The sequence below is a fragment of the Drosophila serrata genome, unplaced genomic scaffold (genome assembly GCF_035046125.1).
Source record: "Drosophila serrata isolate PLE 108 unplaced genomic scaffold, ASM3504612v1 contig_347, whole genome shotgun sequence".
NCBI lineage: Eukaryota > Metazoa > Arthropoda > Insecta > Diptera > Drosophilidae > Drosophila > Drosophila serrata.
Window position 1 is genome coordinate 192187 of NW_028257245.1, and position 27800 is coordinate 219986.

Consider the following 27800-nt stretch of genomic DNA (forward strand, 5'->3'; position numbering starts at 1 on the left):
AATTTTTTTTAAAGATTTTTCACAATTTTAACGATTTTCATTTTTTTGGAAAAATTTTATAAGTTTGTTTTGCTACCTGAGATGGCCAGAAAGATTCGCCTGTTAATGTTGATCAAGAATATACATATATAATTTATAGGATAGGAGGTAACTCTTTCACTGCGTTGCTAACTTCTGACTGAAATCATAATAGCCTACAGGTATATAATATATGTAGTTGTACAATAAAAATGTATTTACAATGAAACAGATATATACAGATATAAAATATATAATTTTCCCCCAAATTAATCAACTGACAACATATTAAAATTGGATTACACAGAATGTTTATTTAATAATGAAAGCATATTATCCATTATGGTATATAGCATACAGACGACATCGGTAGAGCCGACACACAACCAGCACATATATATATATGGCGATATATATATGGAAGTGGGGCCTCCGAGGGGTTTACATATTATACAGACAAAATTTTGCTTACTCGCTGAGTTGGCAGGCGCAAAAAAATTGGGTTGAGATATCACTATGCTTAAATAAGAGTAATTAACGTAGAAATTTAACTCTTCCTCCTCCTTCTCGTCGGATTCCACCTCATCGGAACTAATCACAAATTGGAAAAAAAAGCATTTACAACATGGTAATGGTAAAGGTAATAGGATAATGGTAATGAAAATGGTACTGGATAGGCTAATGGGTTCATGGTTTTTTCAGTCTAGTCCCGGCAGGGCTGATCCGATGGCGACCAGGTGCACATCCCACCGACTCCGTCGTAGGTGAGTCCCTTGGGACAGGTGTACTCCCATCCCACAATGCCGCCGGTTTCCTCGAAGCGTGCACAGGATATGAATTTCCGGCAATTGAGGGGATGCGGAAAGTTACCCTGCGCCCGGCACTCAATGATGCCACGTCCATGGACAATGACCTTGGGATCACTCTTTGCGGGTCCAATGCTACCGCCTCGTCGTCGCTGTGCCACCTGGTTGACCTGTGGCTGTCCCTGACCCTCATCCAGGAGCTGGCTGCTCGAGGTGGCAGTGAGTACGGCGGATTTGCTGGGCGGACGACTGTACACCTCGATGTACTTGTGGGGACGACGGCGACTCTGCTGGCGACGTGACAGTGGCGGAGCCGAGTGTCCTGGCAATGAGGATGACGATGACCAGACCGAGGGAGTGCTAGATGCTGGCTGTGCTGTCGTGGATTGCGGGCGACGTGGACGTGGTATCAGCTGGCGACCTGCAAAGAACATATCTTTGGATTATTTTTAAGGCAAAAATCTTTAGAGGATTGGATATCTAGGACTTACGAATGCCCTGATTGATGGCCGGCAAAGCAGGCTGTGGTGCATGGGTTGTGTTAGCTGGACTAAGCAGGTGTGCTGCTGCTCCTACTGGTGGCGATGGCAACTCGTACTCCTCGCGGGATCGCACCTGTTCGGGTATCTGATTAAAGCGGCTCGTATGGATACTGGACTTGGCCACCTGGTCCTCATCGTCATCGCTCAGATAGAGGCTGGTGGTGGTCTCCAGGACCGAGGAGCTGGGCAGGAAGGTGGTGCGGGCCGATGGTGGTGTGGTGGATATCAGGGTCAGGCGGCGTTTGAAAAGTGGATTCTGGGTTCGTGGCACTTCGGTGGCTGTAAAAAATTAATAATAATAATGTGAATAAATATCACAATAATAAAAATCAAAACCGAACACCTAATGAAATTCCCAAAGATCTAAATTAAATCTATATTGAATCTAAATCGAAAAGAAACAGCAAACTCTTCCCAAAGAGAAAAGAAATTTCAATAATCTGTAGTGAAGTATTTTATATTCCTAAAAATTTAAGCGGAATTATGATGAAACAAAAGAAGGAACTCACTTGGGAAAGCCGAAATTTATATACCCTTACAGTTGAAAATTAAATAATAGAATCGAAGCGAAGACAAAATTAAAATGTTGGCATTCTTTGAATCAGTATATATCGATATTTTTAAATAACATTTCTTTTGACAAATCACAGTTTAAAAAAGTCATAAAGAAGCGAAAAAATAAATATATTTAATTCGGAAAGCTTTGCTGTGATAGTTTTTATTAATTATTAAAATAACTAGGTACCCAATTGAAAATTTAAAAATTTAATTTTTAAGAATTACGACGTTGTTAATGTAAATGTGCAGAAAAGGCTTACGATTTCAAACAAATGGATTTTTTAAAATTAAGTTATGGAATTTTTAAACTTTAATTTGTAGAAAAAATTATCTTATTAAAATTTAGATACCTATTAATAAAGGAATGTAAAAATTTTAGGTCTTCTTGGTAATATAAGATGGCAAAAATGTAATATATATATATTTTACTTTACTGTTGAAGTCTTAGAATATTATTTAATATTATTTAAGAATTTAAAAGCACTACAGTGAAAGCGAGAGAAAGAGTGAGAAAGTGATTTAAAATCCTATGTGTGCAAGTTTCAGACTTGCAAAGAAATTGTTTGGGCGTTATGCATTTTATTATTATAAGATCTTTTGCTCTAGTCGCCATAAGCTTATAGTGATTAAATTAAATTATATAAATTTATTTATTTCAAAACAAATTATTACTATTTAGTTACTGGTGGTTTTTCTCAGTGCACACTCACCGCTCTCATCGCCATTGGTCGCCGGCGCGAAGGTTGTCAGCCGCCTCGTTTGGAATTGGCGTCGCAGCGCAAAGCTTGCTGGCTGAAACTTGTGCTGCTTTTGTGTGATGTCATTGCTGCTGCTGCTGCTGCTGGTTGTTGGCGTTTGCGTTGCTGCTTCACCGGATGCTGCGCCTGCGCCTGCCGCTGCTGCTGCTGAGCTCTTGGCTTTAAGCTTGTTCAGGTAACTGTTGTTGGTTCTGCCGCCAGCAGCAGCAGATGTTGCTGCCGGCACAGTTGTAGTTCCTGCTGCCCCTGTAGTTGTTGCTGCTGTCGCTGCTGCTGCTGCTGCTGCCGCAGAGGGGCGACTGCGCAGTCGTCCATACTTGGAGGTCGCTGTGGCTGGTTCTATGCTCTGTGTGGTGGCGGTGGCCTCCGTCGACGCCGACGCTGGTGAGTTGATAATGCGCCGGCGCACACTGAGCACTGGACGACGGGAGACAGCGACGCTGGCAGTTGATGGCTGGCGCGGCTGCTTAACGGTACATGGAAGTAGAGAAGCGGATTAAGCGGTTACAATTTTTTATTTCTTAAGTTTTTATTTATTTTTCTCTCTTTGGAATGTCAAATATTTCAAATATTTTCGGTATTTGTTTATTGTTTATCGCTCGGCTGTTGTTTCTGTGATTTTTGTGTTGTTTATTTGGTGCGTTTTCCTGGCGGTGCAGTCAACAACAATTCAAAAGCGCGCCCTCATGCTGAACAACAAAAAATATTAATATTGAATAAATACAGCAAAATAAATAAGGAAATTAATCAAATAAATAAATAATAGAATAAAAAATACATAGTTTTATACAAAAATAAAGTTAAAAATATTGCAAAATACGTACATAAGTAGTCTACATTAGCAAAATAAATTAGTTAGTTGTTTTGTTGTGTTGTGTGTTTTTCTCTGGATAAAGGGCTAAGGGGTCAAGGGATTGGGGAAAAAGGCTAAGTAATATGAGTAATAAAAGTAGTACCCTACAAAATAATTTTGCTCTTTTCAAGAAAGAAAACTTTCCCTTGTCTACAAAAAAAAACCCTTTCCTTTCTCTGCCATTCAAGTCTTGACCGCAAACTGGAGCAAAAAGCAACCGCAAAAATGCAGTCTGGCATTTTTAAAAAATTTAATTGAAGGACGTTCGAGTGCAAAATAAATAAATAAATAACACTCGGACACTCGGACTGGGAACGAGTTATTTGGCATGAATTGTGGTCATTATTTTGTGCTAGTTTTCCAACGCTTTGTCCAACGCAATGTGGTTGACATTGAAAGCTAAACATGTACTTGGCACTATATAATAACAAGTATAGATCAAAAGCTAATAACAACATTTTTTAAAATATTTTCTGTTGAAAACTATAGTCAAAAACAGTTTATAAATATATTTAAAGTTTGATGTTTTCAAGTTATTTGATTTCGTAATATAATTTTTAACCTTTCTTGAGTTGAAATTCCTCTAAAGTTAGGATATGAACTAATCTTGAAGTATTTATCTTTAAACCAATTTCTTTATATATAAACTTGTTTAAAAATATTTGTAAAAGACTAAATTAGAATAAGTTTTTTTTAAGAGTAAAGTAATTTTATATAATTTTTCTAACAATATATTCAAACCAAATTCTTTTTATAAATTAATCTTGAAATATTTGTAAAAGACTGTATTTAATTATTACTTTTAAAGAGTAATTTAATTTGATAGGTTTTTTTTTAATAACTTGAAACGTATTTTTTTCTATTTTTCGTAACTCAAATATCTATTTATTAATAGTTAAAACCATAATAACTCTTTTCTTAGACTCAAGATCATATGGTATTTTTTCACACATATTTTTATAGAGAGCTTGGTTTGTAGAAAACACAAAACCCACCCAAGGAGAGAGTTGCTGCTGGGCAGATTTTTGATGTCAATGTCAGAGACATCACACCGATTGAAGACAATGGAACGACCCAGCAAGGTTTGGGCCAAAATACGCATCGTCTTAACGGTCTTTTGGGATGAGCTCTTGAGATGGAAGAGCTTGCGTAATGCAGACGAGCTCCTTCGATCTGCGGATTGGATCGCATCGGATTGGACCCGGGTATTTCTGCTTGGTATTTGGCAAAAGCCAACTAACTGCATGCCAATGTGATTGCATAATCTTGGCTTCCTCCCCCCGTCCGCTTCTGCCACTCTGAAGCTTCCTTTTCTTGGGCAGATGCGCCGCGTTAAAACTGGTTAGCTTTTGGCTTTAATCAGAAACAAAAAAATATATAAATATTGTGCAAGCTGCGGTGGTCATCAGCTGGAGAAGACTGATGATGCGTGCAGGGCGTCGTCTTCTGTTTTATTTTGTTTTTTCTTTTTCTTCTCTGGCTTCTTTGTGGGTTTATTGTGAAAGTTGCAAAACAAAAGACTTAAGGTGCGAACTAGAGAAAGCTGCAGGCAGGCAGGCAGCCCTTTCAAGGCCAACTCAAATGAAAGCGAAGGGGATAAAGCCACATGAAGCCACTTTATTGGTAAGATAATCTGATCTTAGCCAATAATTGGCAAGAAAAAAAGGTTAGCCTTGAAGGAAAATAATACATATTGGCCTGAGGTTTCTCTACTTCAAAGTGATGATTTCATGCCTTTTTCTTGGCAATTTCATTTTCACATGAAGCCACATTATTGGTCAGATAATCTGATCTTTGGAAATGATTGACAAGGAAATAAGTTGTGATATTATAACCCCTTAAGCCATGGAGTGTGTCATATCATTTCATGCCTTTTTCTTGGTAATTTCATTTTCTGAGTAAACACTCCCTATTACCTGAACTATTGTTTACACTTTATCTTCATCAAAAAAAAATAATAACAAAAGCTCGTTACCCTAAGTGCAACACCTTTGATCTTCTTTTATGGCTTCTTTTACGGTCTGCTTTTGTTTTAAGCATTTTCTTCACTTTTCATGGGCACTTGGAAAGGAAAAATGTCGACAAAACGTTAACGACTTTTTTGTCAACCTGATTTTTGACTGGATTTTTTCCTGCCGTCGCCTGTCAGCTTTTTTCGTGATTTTTCTTTTGCGGCGCTCGTGATTTGACTTTTGGCAATTATCGTTCCAAGGAGAGACTAGCTATAGAGCTATATAGCTATATAGCGATTATGAAACATGTCTCGTATGCAGACCCTCTTGCCAGCAATTTGCAAATTGTTTTGGCTGAACTCGTTTTTTTACTTTTTTTATTTCATGTGTTTTCCAGTTGCTTAGTTATTTTTTCCACTGCACATCTTGCCGACTCATCGAAAGTTGAAACCGATTATAGAGACAAGCTTGCACATACAACAGCTGCTGCCTTTGCTCTCCTCTATATGTGGCAATAATTGCATCCAAGAAAAAAAGAAATATGTGTCTAAGGTGCATCTGACATTTAAGAGAATAAAAAGGAGCCAGAGTCGATGACTTGGCAAATAATAAGCAATTCTACAAGTGACATTTGAAAGAGCAAAAGGGGAGCCACAATAATTGCAATTTGCTTTCAAAAGAATCATATGATTACCTTTGATATTTATGAGCATAAGATTTTGTAAGACCAAAAGAAGTATTCAAGATGTTATTTAACAGAGAGCGGAAGTTTAAAAGTTTCTAAGCTATAACTATTCATTAAGCAATATTATTTCCCCACATCTATATCCTATTCATACTATATAAATTCTTATTTATAAGTTAACATAACATAAACCCTATCAAATCAAAAAGAAATTAATAAATTCCTGAAAAAGAGTTACTTTAAAAAGAGGGTAATACATAAGTTGTCTTAATAAAATTATTTATACATATAGAAGATTTTCTCAATCTGGTGTTTTCCTATATACAATTTTTTCTGTTCAGGGAAATAGGGGGTTTTTTCCAGAGGGAAATGATAGTGGAAAAGTGGTTGATTGTTCGTGTTCTGTTGTGGCAATAATAATTTGTATAGGTTGTTTCTTTTTGTTCATTATTTTATTTGTTGTGCATAAATATTTTACAGCTAAAGCTAGACTTAAAATATTTTGGATAGAAAAGTTAGGGGGAAAGAGTGAAATAAAAAAAATATATATTATTTAAGAAAATATATAAAGAAAGGGATAGAAACAAAGAGAGAGCGAGAGATTTACTTAAGAACTGCGCCTGGTAGAAATCAAAAATTAAAAGTTTCTTTGTTTTTAAGAGCTTGTCAAGTTTTCTTTTAAAAAATCCACTGAGGGTCGTTGTTGTTGTTTTTTCTCTAGATTTTCCTAGATTGAACCAAGGAAAGACTTTTCGCATCTGAGTGGTGTGGCATGTGTGTGATTGTATATGTATGTGTGTGTGAGTGGGAGATGTGTGTAGGCATTGTTTTTAGGTATGGCAGCTCGAAGAATACGAATACGAATTTAAATAATTTACACAAGATGGAAACAAAAAAAAATAATATATATATATAGAATATTTCAAATTACTAAAAAAAAGCAGCAGCAGCACTAGGGAAAATTTTGGAAAGAATTTAATATATTAAGCCGAGAGGGTTTCGTTCTAAACATTCGTTGTTGTTAAGCCAAAGCAACGCAGCCAATTATCTACGGTTCGGCAACAAGGGGTTAAGCCTGTCTTCTAAACTTCCAAACTCAAAACTCAAAACTGGATAAGGGCTAAGACTAGAAATAACTAACTACGCTGTGTGTGGACCTTATTCCGGCACTGGAATGACAGTGGTAACAATGTCATCGGTCTCCACTGTGCTGGCCGTCTCAGTGGTCGTTGTGGTTGCTGGTGTCGCTGTTGTTGTCGTCTTCCGGAGACGACGACCACCACGCCCCTTGCGGCTCATCTTCTTGCGATGCACCACATGGGTCTCGGAGCTAAAGCTCACCGCCTCACTGACGCGGCTGCCCACACTGACTTGGCCTGAGCCACCGATAGCTCCTCCACTAACTGCTCCACTGCCCACTGAGCTGGTGCCCGATGTTGTCTGTGTGGTTGATGTGGTTGTGGTTGTGGTGGTTTGTGTAGTCAGTTGGTTGTTGCCACTAGTGGAACCACTAGCAGACACCTGTTGTTCACTCTCAAGAGTGCCTGTTGTCTGCGGGTTGACAGCCTCGGAACTAATAGCGCCACTACCACCAATCTCTTGGTTACCACCGGTTGTTAGTGTCTGTGTGCCTTGACCAAGCTGGCTGATAATTGCCGCTCCAATTGGCATGGCAATTAGTGTTTCTTGTTTGATCTGACCATTGTCTGCATTGTCTACACCAGAGTCAGTGGTTACTGGTATCTGAGTGCTAGTTGTGGTTGTGCTAGCTGTGGTGGTGTCAAGGGCAAAGATGGTGGTTTCCTCTTCATCCGCTGTGGTCCTGACTGTGGTTGTGATCTGTGTCTGTGTCTGGTCGGGATTGTTTTGGTCGGAATTGTCACTGGTCTGGACCACTGGTGCCTGCACCACCTGAGCCTGACGCACCGAAAAGGCCGAATTGGAATCGGCGGCAGCGGGCGACATGGTTGTGCTACTGCCATTCGACTCGGCCAGCGACTTTTGCACCTTGCTGAGTATCACTTGGTCGAGATTGGCTATCGAGATGACCAGCGGCGAGGATTCATTGGACTCGGGTCGTAGGAGGGGTACTATGGGTCTTACGTATGTGGGTGCCAGGGTGGTGCTCTCGCCGTTCTCCGTGGCACTGGCACTGCTGCTCAAGATGGTGGTGCTCTCCTCCTCCTCCGTTGGCAGTTCTCCTCCGGTGAAGATGCTATTGGTGCTCAGCTGCTTGCCCTTTCGAGCCGAGTCGAAGAGACCCTCCAGCGAGATGGTTGAGGTTTCCAGAGCTCCGCTTAGGACCTCGGGCAGCAGGGATTTGCCATCCCGATCGCTGCCTTCCGTTTCCGGCACGGAATTCCTTACCGGCGGCGAGTTGCTCTGCCCGCTGGCTCGGGTCGTGGGCTCCGTGGGCGTGTAGTCGGCGACGGTGCTGTGACCATCATTGATCTGTATATCGCTGCCATCCACCAGGTGCACGTACTTCACCACACTGATCTCGCCCAGCTGCTCGACATGGGGCAGCGACTCCACACGCAGGGTACCAAAGTCCTGGTTGGCCTTGGATTTGCGCTGCGCGGCCTTGGCCTGCTTGGAATTGATCTCGACGATGCGATTGATCTCGACCACCTTGTGCTTGGGCACCACCTCCGTCTGGATGGTGGGCAGGAGCCTCACCGCCGGCCTTCGAGTGGTGGTATGCTCATCCTCGCCCTCGCCCTCGCCCTCGATCAGGGTGAACACGTGCAGCAGTGTGGTGGCCGGTGGCGGGGCCTGGGTGGTGCTCGACTGGGTGGTGTGGTTAGGCTGATCCTGTGAATTGACGGAGGAAGTGGCTTCATTAGCATTGGTCGCTGTCTCGGTATTGGTTACGGGTTCAGTTTCGGTTTCAGTTTCTGGTGGCGTGTCTGTATTGGTGGCTGTGGCTGTGTCTAACTGTGTGCTGGGTGGTGATGGTGGTGGTGGTGGTGCTGGTGTACTGGGTGTGGTGGTCACATATCCCTGATCGGCGCTGAAGGTGGTCTCCTCCTCGGTGGCCACCTCGGTTCCAGTCTCCACCTCCGCTCCCAGGCCCACGCCCGCCTCCGTTTCCACCTTGGACACCTTGGGCTTCAGCGTGGTGTGCTTCTTGCTGTGCTTGTCGAATATCTTCTTGTTCCTCGCATTCAGTGCATCGATATTTAGATCCTCAATCAGCGAATTCTCGCTGGCGGTCTCCGCCGCCTCTGTGGATGGTCCCGAGTACTTCCTTTCGTAGCTCCTGGTATTGCTGGGTATGAATGGTGCCGGTTTCAGTGGCGTCAGTGGAGTAGTTCGCTCATAGTCACTGGCCACCGGCTTCAGGGTCAGGTTGGGTGAGGCCACGCCCGGCGGTCGGTTGACCACTCGTGGTCTCTTGGTGCTGCCAAAGCGATTGGGTGGATTGTTGGTATTGGAGCTGCCGGGTCCGGTGGGTGGTCGGTTGCGGGGATTGAAGGGCACGTTGCCAGGTGCGGTGGGTGCCCCACTGCCGGTGGTTCCAAAGTTGGGACGGCTGCCGGGTGGCACGCGGTTATCCTTGGGCCTGTAAGGGGAATTGAACTTGGGTTTGTTGGTGTTCGTGTCTTCAGAGGGCTTCTCCTCGCCGCCAGTCGTTTTCTTCTCCCCAGTTTCCTCGTCCTCATCCTCCTCCTCGTCGCCTTCTTCTTCGGAATCCTCGTCCTCCTCCTCATCATCCTCTTCGCTGTCCTCGGCTCCATCTTCCTGCTGAGTCTTGGATTTATCTAGAACTGGACGCGTTTTCGGGACAAATGGTCTGCGCAAATTGGTTCCAAATTGATTCTGCAGAGGGTGCTCCTGCTGTGCCTCCAACTCCTCTTCGTCATCCTCGTTTCCTTGGGTCTTGAAGCGATCGGTTCCCGGTAATCTGGCACCTCGTGGGTCGCTCCTCACAAAACCTTCTCCCCGATTGCGGACACTAGAGTTGAATGGATCGAATCTGCCATTCTTGCGGCGCACAAACTTGGCCGTTGGTCGAGAGGTGCTAAAAGCAAGCGGTGCCTTTGTGGTTCCCGGTGATCCGCCACTCGCCGAGGACGGTGTGTAGGGCCTGCGGGCCACCAACTTGCGCTTGAAGAAGGGCCGTGGTGAGGACACGGACGAGGACTGCTCATCGTCTCTGGCCGGCGAAGCGGAATCTTGTCCTTGTCGTGAAGTGCCGGTGGATTTCTCCGCCAGCAGCTTTTTCAGGCGATCATTGATCACGCCCTGGTCACCATCACCCCGAGCCTGCTCGGCCTTTACCTTGTCCCTCAACTTTTGCAGATCAGACACGTTCTCCTGGTCATCCTTTTGGCCCGTAGCCTTAAATCGACTACTGATGACACCATCTTGGGGCTCACCCTTGGCCTGCTGTTCCTTGAGCCGTTGCCGGAGACTCAATAGGTCAGTCTGGTTCTGCTCTTGGTCCACGAATCTGCTGTGGCTGGGAACGAAGGGCTTGCGGGTGGTCTCCTCGGAGTTGTCCACACTGGCGGCGGTGCTCGAGTCCACCGGTCGCAGCTTTCGCACAATCTTGCGGAAACGCTTGCCGTTGGTGCCTACGGTGGTGTTGGTGTTGCTTGTGGTGGTTGGTGGTGTGGCAGTGGCAGTGGTCTGGGTGTCTGGGTTAGTGTCAGTGGCGCTATTAGTGGTGCTATCTACGGTGGAACTATTGCTATTGCTATTCAGGGGTCTGCGGAATTTAAGGACACGGATGCGCTTGGGTGTGGGCCGGGTGGTCGTTGTTGTTCCAGTTTCAGTGTTGTCTTCATTGGACTCTGTTTCGGCTACGGATGCGGCATCATCCTCCACCGGTTCGTGGGGCTGTGCCTTGGCCTCGGTCTCCTCGGCAGTCTGCTCCTCGACTAGGGTTAGTTTAGTTACCTGGGCGCGCTGACGGGCCCCAAAGGCCAATCGTCTGGCGTTGGCTGCTGTCGGGGATTGTGTTGACGTCGATGGTGGTGGTGTGGTTGTGGTGGTGCCTCTGGTGCGGCTCAATTGATAACGATTCTGAAAGCGTCGTTTAGAATTAACGTCATTACCTAAGGCATTCAAACCAGCCCCACTTGCTTTCTCTTCCGCCACATTCTCCCCCTCGTTCTCTAGACTAGCATCGTTATCATCATCGGTATCATTATCACTATCATTATCATTTTCGTCTCGATCATCGTTATCATTACTGTGACTATCTGCCTTAAGATTAGCTTTAACTGTGACTGGTTTGTAATTGGTTTTGTTGTTGTTTGTGTAACTGTTTGACTTGAAACGAGTAATCAAATAATTGGCTACGGTGCTGTTACTACGTTGACTAGCTACATTCAGTGCAGTGCTTCGGTTAGTAGTGCCATTAATGCTACTGTTACTGTTAGTGATAGTGGTGCCAATCCCCTGGGAGTTACTGTGGTTAATGGTTTGTGTACTGTTCGATACCTCGGCAGAGCCTTCATCCTCCTCCGAGTCTTCTTCGTTCACGGTCTCATTATCGTTATCGTCATCGTTGTCACTGTTCGAGACGGTCTGTCTTTCGGTCGTGCTGCTAATCACTGTCCTCAGGGGCTGTCTTTGCCTGCTGGCAAGCAGTTGGCTAAGTCGTGACCTTGCAGTGGTGCTTCTGATGGGTGGACCCGCAGAACCGTCTTCAGGCTCGTCCTCAGCTTCCCCATTTTCATCGTACTCCTCCTCGGGCTCTTCCTCCTCCTCTTCTTCCGGATCCTCCTCCGCTCGGTGATATAGATTCCTATTGATGGCTACCAGATTGCGTCGTGTGCTGGAGCTGACTCTAGCCGGTGCTGCGGTGGTGCGCCGAGCAGCAAAGTTGGGTGGTTTGCGGGTCAGCAGTGCTCCACCTGTGTGCTCCTCCTCCTCCTCGGGAGTGCGTTGCAGGGCTCGATGGCGGTTCGTTTGAAGGAAGCCGGGACGTGGTGGTGCTACCTGCTCTTCAGCCTCCTCCCCATCGGATTCTTCATCATCATCACCATTGCCTTCGGTGGTTGTGGTTCGCGGTGTAGAGAAGCGATTACGTGAGCGGTTCAAGGCCGCGTACGGACGACGTGTGCTAACCTCATCCAGGTTCGTTGATCCCCTCGTGGCAGCGGTTGTCGTTGATGTTGTTGGTGGTGTAAAGCGGCGACGTGTCAAAAGCGAGCGCCTGGTGGTGCTCGATGTTGCCCCATCTTGATCTATTTCATTGTCCGCACTTGGATTCTCAGTCGTTGTCGTTGTGGTTGATGTTGTTGTCGCATTAAAGCGTCGGCGTATCAAAAGCTGCCGCCTCGATGTGGTTGTTGGTGTTGTTGATCTTGGGGTCGAACTTTCCGTATCAACTTGATCTATAATCTCATTTTCTAGATTCTCTTCCAGTTTCTCATCCGTCACTGGAGCAGCAGTGGTTGTTCCATTGAAACGGCGACGAATCACCAGTTGACGACGTGTTGGCGTGGCGCTGGATGGTGCAATTGTGGTTGTGGTGCTCGATGGCGCACTTGTGGTCGAGGCTTCAATTAGGGGTATAATTTCTTCTTCTGGAATTTCATTGTCATCGTCTATATGGGCCTCCAGTTCGGGCTCTTCGGTAATATCTTCCGGCTCTTCTGGTTTTTTAGGTTCCTTACTTTCAGTTTTATCGGTTGACTCATTCTTTTCGGTCTGATTTTCGTCAACCTTGATTTCCGAGCTTAGAGTGGTTGATTCCTCTTCATTTTCGATGTCTTCAGTTTCGATCTCATTTGGTTTCTCGGTGGTTGTTGTCGCAGTTGTAACTCTGCGACTAATGCCCACATAAGGCTGCCTAGTGCCTCTGGATGTGGTTTTTGTGGCTTCAGTTGTTGATTCATCTGCAATTTCGGTAGTGGTGCTGGTGGTAGTGCTTCCTCTGCCTCTCAGTCTATTTAGACCTGCGTAAAACCGCCTTGTTGTGGATTCAACCTTGATCTCTTCCTCTGATTGCTCAGCTTCTTCTGTGCTTGAGGGAGTTGAGGGCGTTGTAGAGCGAGTGCGGAAGCGCTGTGGTATGCTGTAGCTTCTCCTGGTGGTCGTATCCTGTGATTCCTCTGCTGTTTTGTCCTGCAGCCTGGTTGAGAGCGTCAAACGAGTACGATTTAGTCTCGTATAAAGACGCAAGGCTCTGCCATCATCCTCGCTTCGTTCCTTTTCTTCTAAAACGGAAATATCTACAATCTTTGAAGTTTCATTGTTTGAATCTACTGTCAGTGGTATTGTTTTAAACGTTTTGCCCTGCCGCTGCGTTTTTGTTTTGTCTTCTTGGTCCTCTTCATCTTCGTCTTCATCGATATCGGCGGTTATCTCATCATCTTCGAGCGTCTCCTCTCCTGATCCGACTAATTTTGCCCCCAGGTGACCTATTTTGACCCGGGGGTTTTCAATAAAAAATGACCGAGCTCGGCGTTGATTTCCTTGGCGTGCTCCATCGCAAGGCGATGGCCAGCGCTCTCTCCTTCATCCTCCACAGAGTTAATCGGTGTCTCATTCTCACTCACATTGAAAACATCATGGATTTGTTGTTTTATATTGACGGTTACAGTTTCGATATCCGGTGGCGCTGGTGACTTGTCTATATATGTAATCGGAGAATCCTTTACATATTGATAGTACTTTCTTCGGTGGTAAATTGGCAAGGAAAGTTTATCATCGCTGGTATCTTCTGGAGTCTGACCATCCTTGGATAGTGCCTGGCTTTCCAGTTTGTTCTCTGACTGCAAACGATTTATGGCGCTGCTCAGCTGCTGCTTGAGGTCACTTAAATCTTCTTCGGTGGTGCTGGCAGCAGTTGTGGTTGCCTCTGTGGTTGTAGTTGTGGTTGTGGCCTTTGTGGTGCTGGTCTTCAAGCGATTTACAAACCTTTGCTTTGCCGCCGCCAACTGATCTTCGGTAGATTCCTCTTCAATTGGAGCTTCAGTAGTAGTTGTCGTCGTTGTCGTCGTTGTGCTCAATGGTCTCCTGTGGGCGAGCACTCTCCGTGTGGGAATGGTGGCTTCAGTTGAGGTAGTTGTAGGTTCTTCGGTAGTTGTCGTTGCCTTTGTTGGTCTCTTGAAGGCAAAGCTGGCTCTGCGAGTGCTGGCTTCGAAGTCGTTTGGTTCCTCTGTTGTGGTAGTTGTTTTGCGTGCAATTGTGGGTCTGGTTCTCCGGATTATGGGCCGGGCTGTGGAGCTTACTTGAGGCTCTGCTTCCACCTCGTTGCCAGTCTCATACTCAAATTCTTCAACCTCTTCGTGCTCAATGGTTTCTTTGGGCTTTTTCAGCAGACGCCTGCGAGTCTTGGTCACCGTTGGCTCTGATTGCTGTGTCTTCTTGCGGTGGCTGCGTGCAGAGAAGTCCTGGGCCAGCAGCGAAGACAGATCGTTGCCCTGGAAGCGCACAGAGCCGCGATTACGGGTCACCATGCGTGGTGTAGTGCTTGGCGGTGGCTGGTGGGTCACTTCATCAACAATGTACTCATATTCGGCTGGCTTCTCCTCAATCGTCTTGGTGTGAATACGTTTCACCACCTTTTGGCCAGCATCAAGGGTGCGCACATAGGTGGTGCGTGTGCGGGTGACTCCGTTGCCCAGGCTCTCGGTTTTGGTGGTCGTTCGGTTGCGAACAGCATTCAGCGAAATGCGACCAGCGTTTACTTTCTCTGCCGTTTGTGGCTCCTCATGCGGTAGTTCCTCCTCCTTGGATGAATCGGAATTACCTGCAGAAGTTTCTGTGGTCGTCGTGCTCTGATTGTTCCTTGCTCTTTTATTGGCATCTGCTGCCAGGAGAGAGGAGAGATCTCCCTCTTTCCGGGGCCTGAAGCTACCTCTAACTATGACTCGACGTCTGGGAAGAGCAGTGGTGGCCTCCGTATCGCTGTTAATTTCCTTGTCAGTGTCAGCGGTGGACGATGTTGAGGCCTCGGTGGTGCTGCTGGTTCGGAAAAAGGAGCGCCTAGTGGTGCTGCTCTCTTCGGGCTCTTCTGTGGTCGTGCTTGTGGTAGTGGCCTCAGTGGTGCTTGGAGTCTTGTTACGGAATAGGGAACGACGAGTGGTAGTGACTTCAGTAGTCTCCGCTTCGATCTCCTCGCTGACCGAGCTGCTGCTACTGCTCTCTTCACTTAGAGTCGTGCTAGAAGCCTCTGTGGAGCTTGTTCTAAAGAAAGATCTTCTGGTTGTGGCTTCGGGTGTCGATTCCTGAGCCTCACTTTCAGGTTCTTCAGTGCTGCTGCTGGGTGCCTCTGTGGACCTTGTTCTAAAGAAAGATCTTCGGGTTGTGCCTTCGGGTGTCGATTCCTGAGCCTCACTTTCAGCTTCAGTAGAGATGCTGCTGGGCGCCTCAGTGGAGCTAGTTCTGAAGAATGAACGACGTTTTGTTGCTTCGGTGCTTGATGATTCTACTACACTTTCTGGTTCAACTGTACTTGTTCTTGTACGCACAATAACACGACGCCTTGCGGACAAAGTTGTTGATTCTTCTTCGGCCACAGCTTCCGATGTAGCGGCTGTTGTCGTTGAGCCGAAGCGGGAACGGCGAGTTGGCTTCACTGTACTTGTCGTGGTTTCTTCTAGGATATTTTCCGTACTGCTGCTAACTTCTGGCAATTCGGTGCTGCTTGCTGGGGGTTCAGTAGAACTGCTGCTATTGATATCGGTAGCGGATTCTACATCCTCTGCTGTTGGCAGTGTAGTTTCTTCTACCAAAGCTTCAACATTTAGGGCAGCAGAGCTGCTGCTGGATTCTATGGGTTCTTCAGTGGTGCTGCTAACAGTGCTGCTCACAGGATCTTCAGTACTGCTAACAGGTGATTCAGTGCTGCTCACAGGATCTTCAGTACTGCTAACAGGTGATTCAGTGCTGCTCACAGGATCTTTAGTACTACTGCTGAAAGGTGTTTCAGTCGGGCTGCTGGAATCCTCCTCATTTTTGGGTGAAGCCTCCTCTACTGAGGGCAATGTGGTGACCTCATTAATTTCCAGGGCCTCTGGCAATTGTGGTACAGCTTCTGTCACAATTTCTGGGGACTCTTGTTCTGTGGCCGTGTTGCTGTCATCCGTATTTTCACTTCCGGCGGGCGCTTTGGTTTCTCCCCTTTTTTCATCATCGATTATCTCAGCGGCCACATTCTCGTCTTCGGTAGTTGTCTGCAAAATCTGACCACCTCTGCCCACGGGCTGATGGGTATGCAGCTTGGGTGCTTCACCGAGGTTTCTTACAAAACTGGAGCTACGGCCTGTGCTGAGATGAGCACCGCCTTCAGAGTCACGGGTAATGGCCTTGTAGCGGATCTGAGAGTCATCTTCGGAGGTCCTGCTAGCGGTGCGCTGAATACTCTGGTAGTTGCGGGAGCCCTGGGACTGCGTTGATGTGGCTGTTGCTCTCTCAAGAGCCACCTCGGACTCTTCTTCGGCCGAATTCAAACGACGACTGCGGAACTTGGTGGTGGTCTGCGAATCCTCCTCGAGGTCAGAGCTTAACTGCTTGCCGGCGAAGCGCCGAGAGTCCTTGTCGTCGCCTGCTAAAGAATTGGGAGCCACTGGAGCGCGGGTGGGTCGTCGCACACCGCGCCAAGTGTATTTGGTCTTTGTCTGGTTGAGAGTGTCATCGATATCATTGTGGTCTGGGTTGGGGTTCAGGTTCTGGGCTTGGGATTGACTTAAACTAGAGCTAACTACTTCATGCCTTAAGCTATTGCCACCATTACCAGCTACTTCTACTTGGGGTTCTTGGTGGTGCAGTGAGGTTGTTGTTCTGGTGTTGCTAGCTGTGGTTGTTGCTGTTGGAAGACTGGCACTCACCTTGGGCCTATCCCCTGGGGATAGTCGTGTCTTCTTCACTACCTTCGCAACGGCATCGGTTTCGTTTATGTTATCGTTTACGTTTAAGTTATCGTTATCGGTATTGTTATCATTGTCGGTTTGGGGTGCTGTGCTACTGGTGCTGGTGCTGGCTGTGGGTCGTGTACGACGTCGGGGATAACCAAAGGGTCTGGGACTAGAGACACTGGAGCTCGGTTCGACGGTGGTCTGTTCGTGGTTGGGTTCTTGGGTGGGTTGCCTTCTGCCCGGGTTTGTTCTAAAGCTATTTAAACTACTCAAACCGTTTCTTGTTGGACTAGCATCGTTCGCAGCTTCTGCATTGTTGTTGCTGTTGCTATTCGTTGTTGTTGTGGTAATACGTCGACGGTTGGTGGTAGCATACTTGTTGCCATACTGTGTCTTGGTTTTTGTTACCTCACTGTTCTCGCTGTCCACGTTGTCTACGTCATTCAGTTCGCTGTTGCCCGTGCTTGTTGTCGTTGTGGTTGTGGTCTTTGGAGTCGTCGTCGTTGTGGTTGTTGTGCTGACCAGTTCTGGTTCCGTTGAGGTGGTCGTTGTGGCTGAGTCGGGATTGAGGGGAGGCTGGGTGGGATTGGCAGGCTCGCTCGGCTCGCTGGCTAGCAGGGAGTCTGAGTCGAGGCCAGAGGTTGGTGGGATAGTGGAGCCTACAAGTGGTGTGGTGGGTGTGGTGGTATGCAGGTTGTTAATGGCTGAGGTGGTGGTTGAGGTGGTGCTTTCATTTGGTTCAGTGGGTTCGTTAGTTGTGGTGGTTGTTGTGGAAGTGGTTTCGGATTGGATGGTGCTGGGTGTTGCAGTGGTTGTGGTGCTCTCTTCTGTTGGTATTTGGTTATTCAGTTTCACATTGTTGTAGTTATTGCTGCTGTTGTAGTGGTTCTTGTTGTTGTTGTTGGTGGTGGTTGAGTTGGTGGTGCTGGCCTTGGCAGTCTCAGTGCCGGCGGTTGTTGTTGTTGTTTCTGGTGTTGCTGTTGTGGTTGTGGTTCTGCGACCAATGCTCGCATATTTACGTGTATTTGTTGTTTGTTTGCTCTGTACCGTAACATGCTCCTTGAGCGCCTCATCCTCGTATTCCTCCTCCTCGTCTTCGAGAGGATCCTCGACATCCTCGGCGGTAGCACTCTTTGTGGGTCGCGTGCGCTCAAAGTACTTGTACCTGTTGATGGAAAATATTAAAGTTTGCCACCACAAAAGTTGCCTTAGATTTCCACTCACCGATTAGTTGTTGAACTGGGCGACGCTTCTGTGACCTCTGATGGTGCCGCGGTGGTACGTCCTCGGGTACGGCTCAAGGTGGCATAGGACTTCACCGGCGTCTGGGTTTGCTCCTCCACCTCCTCCTGGGAATGATCAGCAGCTGGAGCTACTGTTGTCGGGCGAGTGCGCCTGAGACTCGTATAAGAGGGCGTGACTGAGCTCAAGGGGTGACGCGTTGTGGTCGCCACATCGGCCAGTTGCTGCTCCTCCTCCTGCTGTTCCTGGGTCTCCTCCTCTTCGCCCTGACCGGCAGATCGATGTCGATTGATAGTCACATATTGCTTGCGCTCCTTCAGGAAGCCATCGAACTCGGCAAGCTTTTCAATGCCCTCGTTCTGCGGCCCCTGGCGACTGTTTCCCCTGAGAACAGAGGAGTACTTGGAGTAGTTGTTGCCTGTGCCGCTGGAGGTGCTGCTCGATGAACTGGCCTCTGTGCTGGTTTCGGTGGCCTCGCTGATCTTGAATCGGTTGCGGGTGAAGGAACTCAAGGTTCCAGGACGACTCAGCACACGATCATACAGTGATTTACTAATGGTAGAGGGTGTGGTGGCGGCTCCGCTGGCTGAGTTCTCCTTCAAAGTGATGGAACCATCCTTGTTGCGCAGCAGATGCTTCTCCAGCTGCTCCACACCGCCCACTTTACGAATCAAATCGATCAGCTCCTTGATAACCTGTGGATCCTCCTCGGCATCGGTTGACTTGCTCGGCGACAGCTCATCGGTATCTTCTTCGTATTCAAGATCCTCTTCAATTGCCGCTGGCGTTGTCGTGGTTGTGGTTGTCGTTGTGCTGGTGCTAGTGGTGGGTCGCGGATAGACTGGACGGGCCGTGGGCGCCGCTGTCACACGATTCGGTCGCGCTGTTGTGGTGGTTGAGGTACTAGTGGTCACTGGAGCCGCAGTGGTGGATCTAATAAGCAGGAAAAGATTAGTATTTAATCTCCACAAGCATCTTAAAGTGGCATTCACTTACTTTTTGGTCTTGCAGGGCACATTTCGGGCAAAATCACAGGAATCGGCGGCAGGATTAAAGTACAGACCCGATGGACAGGTGAACATGTGGGCCACAATTCCCAGACCCGACGGTCCGCTATCCAAACACCAATAGTACTTCTTGCAGTCTCTCGGATGCTGGAAGAAGCCCTCCTCCTCGCACTTGAAGTCTGAACCCGGATCGGGAGTGGTTGGCGGCGGCGGCGTGGTGGATGCCCTGCCTCCAATGTAAAGGGAAGATCCCTCGGCCTCGGTCAGCTTGAAGGTGGTACTTGGCGGTGGTGCCTGCGTGCTAGTGGTGGAGCTTATGGCTGGTCGTCGGGGTGCACTAGGTCTTCTCGAGTTGGCTGGTGCTTCGGTCTTGCCATTAAGACGATTCCGGGTGCTGGCATTGTCGCGACTGCGAGATCTTGAAGGCTTCTGCGGGCCACTTGACTTGGCGACCTCATTGATGCCCAGTCTGAAGAGGAATAGAAAAATAAATAAGTATAAAGTTTATCCTTCCGAAAAGAGTTGGTATTTCTTACCCCAATGCCTCCACCATGGCCTCCTTGGCGGCTTCAATCAGAGGATACGGTTTTCCATTGCAGGTGCCGCGGAAGTCATCATTGTCAATGGCCCAGAACATGATGCCTCCCAGTCCCTGGGCCACCACGTACTCTGCCTTCTTGCGCACAATGGCCTCATCATCGTAGCCCACCCACTGGTTGCGCCTGTAGGCATAGGGTCCCATCACATTGGCGTTCGGCTGGACCACGGTCCACTCGGGGTCGTCCTTGAGGGTCTGACAGATCTAATAAAAAAGGCAGTGGGTTAGGGGCACTCAAATATATCGCGAGGAATACGGAAAACCAACCTCATAGTAGGCCAGGTAACCCTTTTCGCGTGTGGCATCGCCCTGCTCTCCAGGACCCTCCGATGGTGCTCCCAGCTCTGTGCTCTCCTCGTTGATCAGAGTGTAGGATCGTCCGTATGTGGGGATGCCCAAGACAAGCTTGTCACGATCAGCGCCAGCCTTCAGGTAGTATTTAATGGAATAATCCTAAAATAAAAGGATATTGAGTACCAGGAATAATAATGAAACACTAGAAAAAACTTACAATATTCAACTCGGCGTCATAGTTGTATTCAGAGTCCTCCTCCAGGGAGTACAAGGGAGCATGGTGATTGACCGAGGGCTCGTGGGAGGAGTGGAAATCGTAGGTGAGCACATTGAACCAATCCAGGTACTTGTTCAGCTTGGGCACATCGTAGCCCTTGTCAATGTACTCGATGCCCGCTGGCACGGCCATGGTCAGGAGCAGGCGCGTTCGTCCCGTTTTCTCCGCCTCTCTCTCGAATTCGGCCCTCAGTTCCTGCACAAACTGGGCGTAGTTGTCCCGATCCCGGGACTTACCGCCCTCCCTGTGCGCCGGATACTCCCAGTCGAGGTCGATGCCATCAAAGTGATTCTGTCGCAGAAACTTTAGAATATTCTTGATGAACTGCTGTCGACGGTCACCACTGGCCACCAGTGGGGAGAACCTAGAGCTGGCCTCGTTCCAGCCGCCAATGGCAATCATGGTCTTTAGCTGCTTGTTGTACGTTTTGAGTCCGGTGAACTTGGCATAGCCACCTGGATGAAAGAAACAGGGAAACAGGGGATGCATCAGACAGGAGCAGCAACAGGAAGAGGACCGGAAATTGCAACCGAGTGAAATTAACTCGCCGGAAGGACGGGGCGTGTCTGGGCTACTCACCCTGCTCAATGTCCTGGTACTTGTCAAAGGGCTTCATCTGGTTGTCCTTGGTGAATCCACCGAAAGCGTACACCAAATGTGTACACAGATAGGGATTGATATTCTGCGGATTGAATTTTGCCGTGCCCGGGCGATAGACGCTCCAGTTTGTGTAATAGCAGACCACGCGTCCCTCGCTGCTGGCCTCTGTATGGCATTAAATTTCAATTAATTAATGGTTAATGGATTGCAAAAATATTTTATCAAGTAGTTGCTTAGAGTTTGAGAATTTGAATTGCTTAAAAAGGGATTATTAATAAAGGGTTTGAATAGCGTAAGTAAATGATTAGCAATAGAAATATGTAAGAACTCAACAAGACATGTGAAATCTTTTAAAAGTGTTTGGAGAGCTTGAAAAGGGATTATTTAATGCTCAGGCATTGTTATTTTATATATTTTAAGGAACAAGATACATTTGGCTAACATTTTCATCTATGAAATTGAAAAGGAAAGGAATGATGCTTACTTTCTTTAATCTATTAGGAAATGCTAAGGATTTCTTAGAGATTGATCAAATAATTTATAATCTATGATATTGGAAACATAAAGAACGATGCTTCCTTTCTTTGATCTATTAGGAAATTCTGGATTTCTTTATCATTTTCTTATTTCTACGCATATTTAATACCCTTAAAAAATCCCCCAAATTCTTACATATAATTTAACTAAAACTAAATTAACCAAAACTTACCATTTATGCAATAGGCGAGAGCGCAGAGCAGGAAGAGCGTTTGCCAGGCCGCTCCACGCCGGAACTGCAAGAAAACCAAAAAGGAAAAGGAAGGAGAACAATAAGTGTTGGGCAATTATATCAATTCGAGATGAGAAGCGGAAGGAAGCCAAGCTCGTTTAGCAAATAAAAAAAATCAGAGACCGCCTAGGGCGGTATTAAGACAGCATTGACACAGTGACATCGAAGGACAGGTCTTGGAGACGGGGTGGTCCGCATTAATCTGGGCGAAACAAAAGATTCAAGACACGAACTCGAACTCAAACTCAAACTCGACGATGGTTCCCATGAAGGTCGCCCATCAAATCATCACGGCTTACATAAGCGATGCCATGCAATGTGTGTGAGATGAGGTGATGTGACGAGACAAAACTAGATGAATTTCATATGCAAATCGGCGCCTAATCAGATGCAGATGCCACATGCCACGCCCCTTGCTGCAATATGTGTCATAAGAGGGGGCGCAACAAGGAAGCTGGTATTACGAAGGCTATGGTGTTGGCCAAAACAATTGGAGTGAGTGGGGGGAAACTGGGAACACTGTGAGTCACACTCATAAATATCCCAAACGGATTTTCATATTAAAATGCCAAAGTGTTACAACAGCGTTCGCTGGCTGGCCGCAGCCACAATGGGCCCAAATCTTTTTACGGATTTTGGTCAGCAAAACCGAAAGAGAAACAACACGAGATTACATAAGCAATTCGAACCGAACGAAAAAATAAAAAAAAACTTGACTTCGATTGCGTGTGCGTGTGTGTGAGAGCTATGTCGGTTTGGTTATATTTATTTCTTTACTTTTCTGGGCTTCATTCATCGAAGTGAATTTTACACGCAGCAAACAAAATTGATCAAATCGCTATGTAAGATATCTCATCTCATCAGCATCACCATCATCCAAAAAGCCATCATCGAATAAAACATCTGCCGGCTTAAAAGATACATAGTAGGAACAGGTTGGATCATAACTAATTAGCAAGCTTCATATACAATATATATTATGTATTATATGGTATATGGCATCGGGATGGTTAGAGTCATCGTAAAAAGTGAATTTTGCTAATTGCGTCTGACTGCCCCCAAGGGGAACTTTCTTTTCGCTAAAATCAATTATATATAAGCAAAGGGAAACATCATATAGGGAAGTTTGTGAAATCGAAGGGCAAATGAAATGAATTTGTGTTTCAATTTTGAGAGATTATTTAAAGCAATCTAAAGTGCAAGAGCCACAAGATATATGTCTGATAAGTATAGTTTTTTAATAATACATATATATTTATCTATATATCTATCTAATTCAAATTTATCATTTATTATTAAAGACTTTAAGTTTTAGTACTACTTTTAGTAACTATAATCATTAAGTAACTCTCAACAGTAATTATCCATGACTAGTAAGTACCTCTGAACAATAAGTATCTATGATCAGTAATGATCTATGATCAGCAAGTATCAATGAACCTTAAGTAACTATGATCAGTAATTAACTCTAAACAGTAAGTATCTATGACCACTGAGTATGTATGATCAGTAACTAACTTTAAACACTTGTAAACAATGACTTGCAACTTTTGTAACACAACACATATCTGGGACTTGGCTGGCAGAAGTCACTTCGTTCTGGGGATGTTAGAACCAGTTGGGAATCATATGTTTTGGAACAAACTTAAGAGCAAGCTATTTGAATGAAGCTATCGAGTTACTCCACTATATAATTTTACTTGTATATAAATCGGAGCATGGCGAATCGGTGGACTATTTATATATATATATATATATATATATATAGCTGCTATAGGAACGATAGAGGATCAGTAAGTATCTTTCCACAGCAAGTTACTATGAGCATTAAGTGACTATGATCAATTATTAACTATAATCAGTCATTAACTCTGAGCAGTAAGTATCTACGGCAAGTAAGTAACTATAATCAGTAATTAACTCTGAACAGAAAGTATCTATGACCAGAAAGTAACATTAATCAGTAATTAACTCCGAACAGAAAGTATCTATGACCTGTAAGTAACTATAATCAGGAATTAATTTTGAGCAGAAAGTATCTTTGACCAGTAAGTAACTATGGTCAGTAAGTATCTATAACCAGTAAGTAAATATGATCAGTTCCTAACTTTAAACACTTGTAAACAATGACTTGCAACTTTTGGAACACAACACATATCTGGGACTTGGCTGGCAGAAGTCACTTTGTTCCGGGGATGGTAGAACAAGTTGGGAATCATAGTTTTTGGAACAAACTTAAGAGCAAGCTATTTGAATGAAGCTATCGAGTTACTCCACTATATAATTTTACTTGTATATAAATCGGAGCATGGCGAATCGGTGGACTATTTATATATATATATATATATATATATATAGCTGCTATAGGAACGATAGAGGATCAGTAAGTATCTTTCCACAGCAAGTTACTATGAGCATTAAGTGACTATGATCAATTATTAACTATAATCAGTCATTAACTCTGAGCAGTAAGTATCTATGACCAGAAAGTAACATTAATCAGTAATTAACTCCGAACAGAAAGTATCTATGACCTGTAAGTAACTATAATCAGGAATTAATTTTGAACAGAAAGTATCTTTGACCAGTAAGTAACTATGGTCAGTAAGTATCTATAACCAGTAAGTATATATGATCAGTAACTAACTTTAAACACTTGTAAACAATGACTTGCAACTTTTGGAACACAACACATATCTGGGACTTGGCTGGCAGAAGTCACTTCGTTCTGGGGATGTTAGAACCAGTTGGGAATCATATGTTTTGGAACAAACTTAAGAGCAAGCTATTTGAATGAAGCTATCGAGTTACTCCTCTATATAATTTTACTAGTACATAAGACGGAGCATGGCGAATCGGTGGACTATATACATACATACATACATATATAGATATATATAGCTTTAGAACTTTTCCAGTTTTCAACAGATTTTCATCAAATTTGATATATAGCTATTGTATATGTATTAATCTAGAGTTTTGAGTAAAATTTTCTGAAAATCGGATTACTATATTATATAGCTGCCGTACAAGTAATCGTTCAAAATGGTGAATGTGAAACTGTAAATATTAAATGTATACATAGGTAAATTAAACGAAAGCAGGGATTACTTTATTGTTTTTTAACATAAAAATATATAATTTATTTTCTCTTAATCCCTAGTGATCGAATTTCAATCAATCTTGTTTTATTTAAAATTGCTAGAAAATTATAAAAGCATCCTGAAGTATCAACAACACCAGATTTGTAGTGGGAATAAGAAAACGAATTTTTACAAGACTAAAAAGTATCAAAAACTCTCCGATTTCTATGATTTTTGTACTATAAAAAAAAACATAAAGTGTGTAAAGTTAATATATTTCTGCAACAGACACTTATATGTGCCAATATTTATAGCTAAAAGAACTAAAAGGCAGCTCTCTTACAGAAAAAAAGAATCCTTTTAAAAGGGTTCATTGGCTGCTGTAGGGATATACTATAACTTTGCTGCTCTCAGGTTCTTAACCCAAATTCCTGCAGCAACATTGGGAAATAAGAAACGCACTATGCCAAACAATATATACAAGTATAACGACACTTAAGCGATTTGAAGCTTTCCCCTCTTAGCCGTAAATCGCAGCCGTATCCATATCCGGTATAGCTGGTGGTTGGTGCTGCTGCTGTTAGCTGGTGTGCCATTTGGCCAAAAGCCACTCAAGACATTCTGGTGGCAAGTCGCTTGTATCGGTGGATCGGTGGATCGGTGTATCGGGGTAATGGCATATTTACCCAGTGACAAGAGCCGGCGACGACTGTATAAAAATGTGTGGACATTGATTGGGTCATTGGACCGGCGCACAGGTAAACAAGTAATGTTTATGGAACGCTGTGGCAATTTACATTTATATATAGCCATCATTTACATGGTCGCTTACGCATTGCCTAACATTGCTTTATGGCAGCGACTGCACCGGCTGCTTACATAAAATTGCATGCCAAAAAAAAAAAAAAATTAAGTATATACATATATATGATGAAGGAAAAAATCAGGGAAAAGAGCAACCAACTAAGCGGCTAAGCAACTTAAATGAAAATGAAATGACAACAATTTCGATTGTACAATGCGCATGAGCATTCGCATTCGCATTCGCATTCGGATTCGCATTGATTGGCCAGTCTCTGTTTTTGACAAATTTGTCGATTTTACGCAAAGTGAACAGCAGAAACAGCTGCAACAGCAGCAGCAACATCACGCGCCTGCAACACATGTACTTAAAGGCAAATGCCACATTTGTTTCAGTTTAGTTTCTGCTTGAGCCAGTCCAGCCTTATTCGCTGTTTCACTTTTCTCTTAATTGCAACCAGCGGCTGGCAATTAAAATCAGTCTAAATGTGGCCTGGATGGACAGGTTGCAGGTTGCAAGCTGTCTTGCCAGCTTGATGTGTTGCTGCTGCTGCTGCTGCTACCTCTGTTGCTGCTGCAGGGCGCCTAAAATTGAGAATCGTTTTGGCCGGATTTACAGCCAGCGGCGGCGCAATTTATGGACAAGTTGCTGCTGCAGTTGCAGTTGCAGTTGCTGCTGCTGCTGCTGTTGCTGCTGTGCGGCGACAACAAGTTGCAACACCTAAGTCAGAGCGAGAGCGAGAGCTAGCTGCAACTGCAGCTGGATAGCCCGTTGCTTACGTAAGGCATCGCATTACGCGGCAAAAACACAAACAAAAAAGGGGTACCATAAAAAAAATCCCCCTCTATATATACATATATGCGCAAGATACAAAAAATGCAGAAAATATTGCGTAGATACTTGCAATTTCTCAGTTGCAGTTGCAGTTGCTTTGCATAAAATCTGGATTTAACCTTGAATCGGTCAGCGTAACCGCCACATAAATCGCAGCCGCCGACAAGTCGAGTTGCTCACGAATTATTCGAATCGAGAGCAGTTGTTTGTACGTCGCCTTTTGATCTCGAGATCGAACCCAGATCATGAGAAGCAATCGATACTCGATACTTGAGCTGTCTCGCCCATTAGAAATCGATTGTCTCGCTGGCTGACAGACATGAATCAAGTGGCTCTAGAAAGGTTTCTTTGGATCAGTTAAATATTTGTATTGTTTAACATACTAAAAGCCAGTTCATTAATTTACCAGTGATTGAAGGCACTTAAATAATTTAAATATTTAAAAATTAAGCGTGTTCTTGTATGTTAAATCAAGTTTAGAACAAGCTAAATATTTCAGAGAGTGAGTCACTTTAATTGAATACGTTTTCTACTGATTAATGGGATTTGAATAAAGTCATTCAGACTCTTAGCTTATATACATTCTTTCTTCTTCTAGATTCTGTCGCTTTAATAGTAATTTTAATTAAAATGATTTAGTTAAGTAGTTGGCTTTATTCTTTTAATGATTACCAATCAAAACAATTATTACAAAATATCCAACTAAATAGGGTGTGTAATTAAATTAGCTTTACAATTGAAACAAGCTCATTTAAGCTAACTAAAATATTTTTAAATTACAAATAAAAAAAGACTTTAACTGCTCAGCGATTTATGCAATTGAGTTTAATCATTAGTGTTATTATTAAATGACTGTTAACTTATTATTATTATTGGTATTAGCGAAAATCGCCGCCAATATGTTAGTTTCATTTTAGGAAAATTAAAGCTAATGCCATTAAAATAAAAACACCTCATTAACTTTAAACACTTCATAAATTTATATAAATATGGTGTGATTTTTATAGTTTTTTAAGTTGAACATGGGCATTTATGGATTTACCTCGTGTTTGGCCTGATGTTTAATTGGATTTTGTGTGAGTTTTTGGCATAAAAAAAAAAGAAATAAACTGCATTAAAATGCTCATTTATGTTTGCCAAGAAAAGTCAGACTCTTTTGATGGTAAAACTCTATATTTTTTGCTCAGTCTTGTGTGTGAATATTTGAGTGAACTGTGGCTCTGCTGGCCATCAATCATTGGCCCCAAAAAAAATTCCACAGATAATGCTCCGGTTATTCATAATCTTTGCCTGCAGCTGCCG

General features: G+C 44.6%; 1 protein-coding gene across 1 annotated transcript in view; it reads right to left on the reverse strand.

Annotated features, from left to right (window-relative positions):
* Nucleotides 1–312: 312 nt before the first annotated feature.
* Cht6 (Chitinase 6) overlaps nucleotides 313–27800 on the reverse strand; it is a 41044-nt gene continuing 13556 nt past the window's right edge. Inside the window, 12 exon segments of the mRNA XM_086838191.1 lie at nucleotides 313–1245; nucleotides 1316–1645; nucleotides 2635–3145; nucleotides 8276–13459; nucleotides 13552–18157; nucleotides 18217–19167; nucleotides 19231–19710; nucleotides 19778–20043; nucleotides 20107–20292; nucleotides 20351–20865; nucleotides 20990–21175; nucleotides 21720–21783. Of these exon segments, the coding sequence (XP_086694317.1) occupies nucleotides 722–1245; nucleotides 1316–1645; nucleotides 2635–3145; nucleotides 8276–13459; nucleotides 13552–18157; nucleotides 18217–19167; nucleotides 19231–19710; nucleotides 19778–20043; nucleotides 20107–20292; nucleotides 20351–20865; nucleotides 20990–21175; nucleotides 21720–21783 (13803 nt within the window). The 3' untranslated portion in view covers nucleotides 313–721.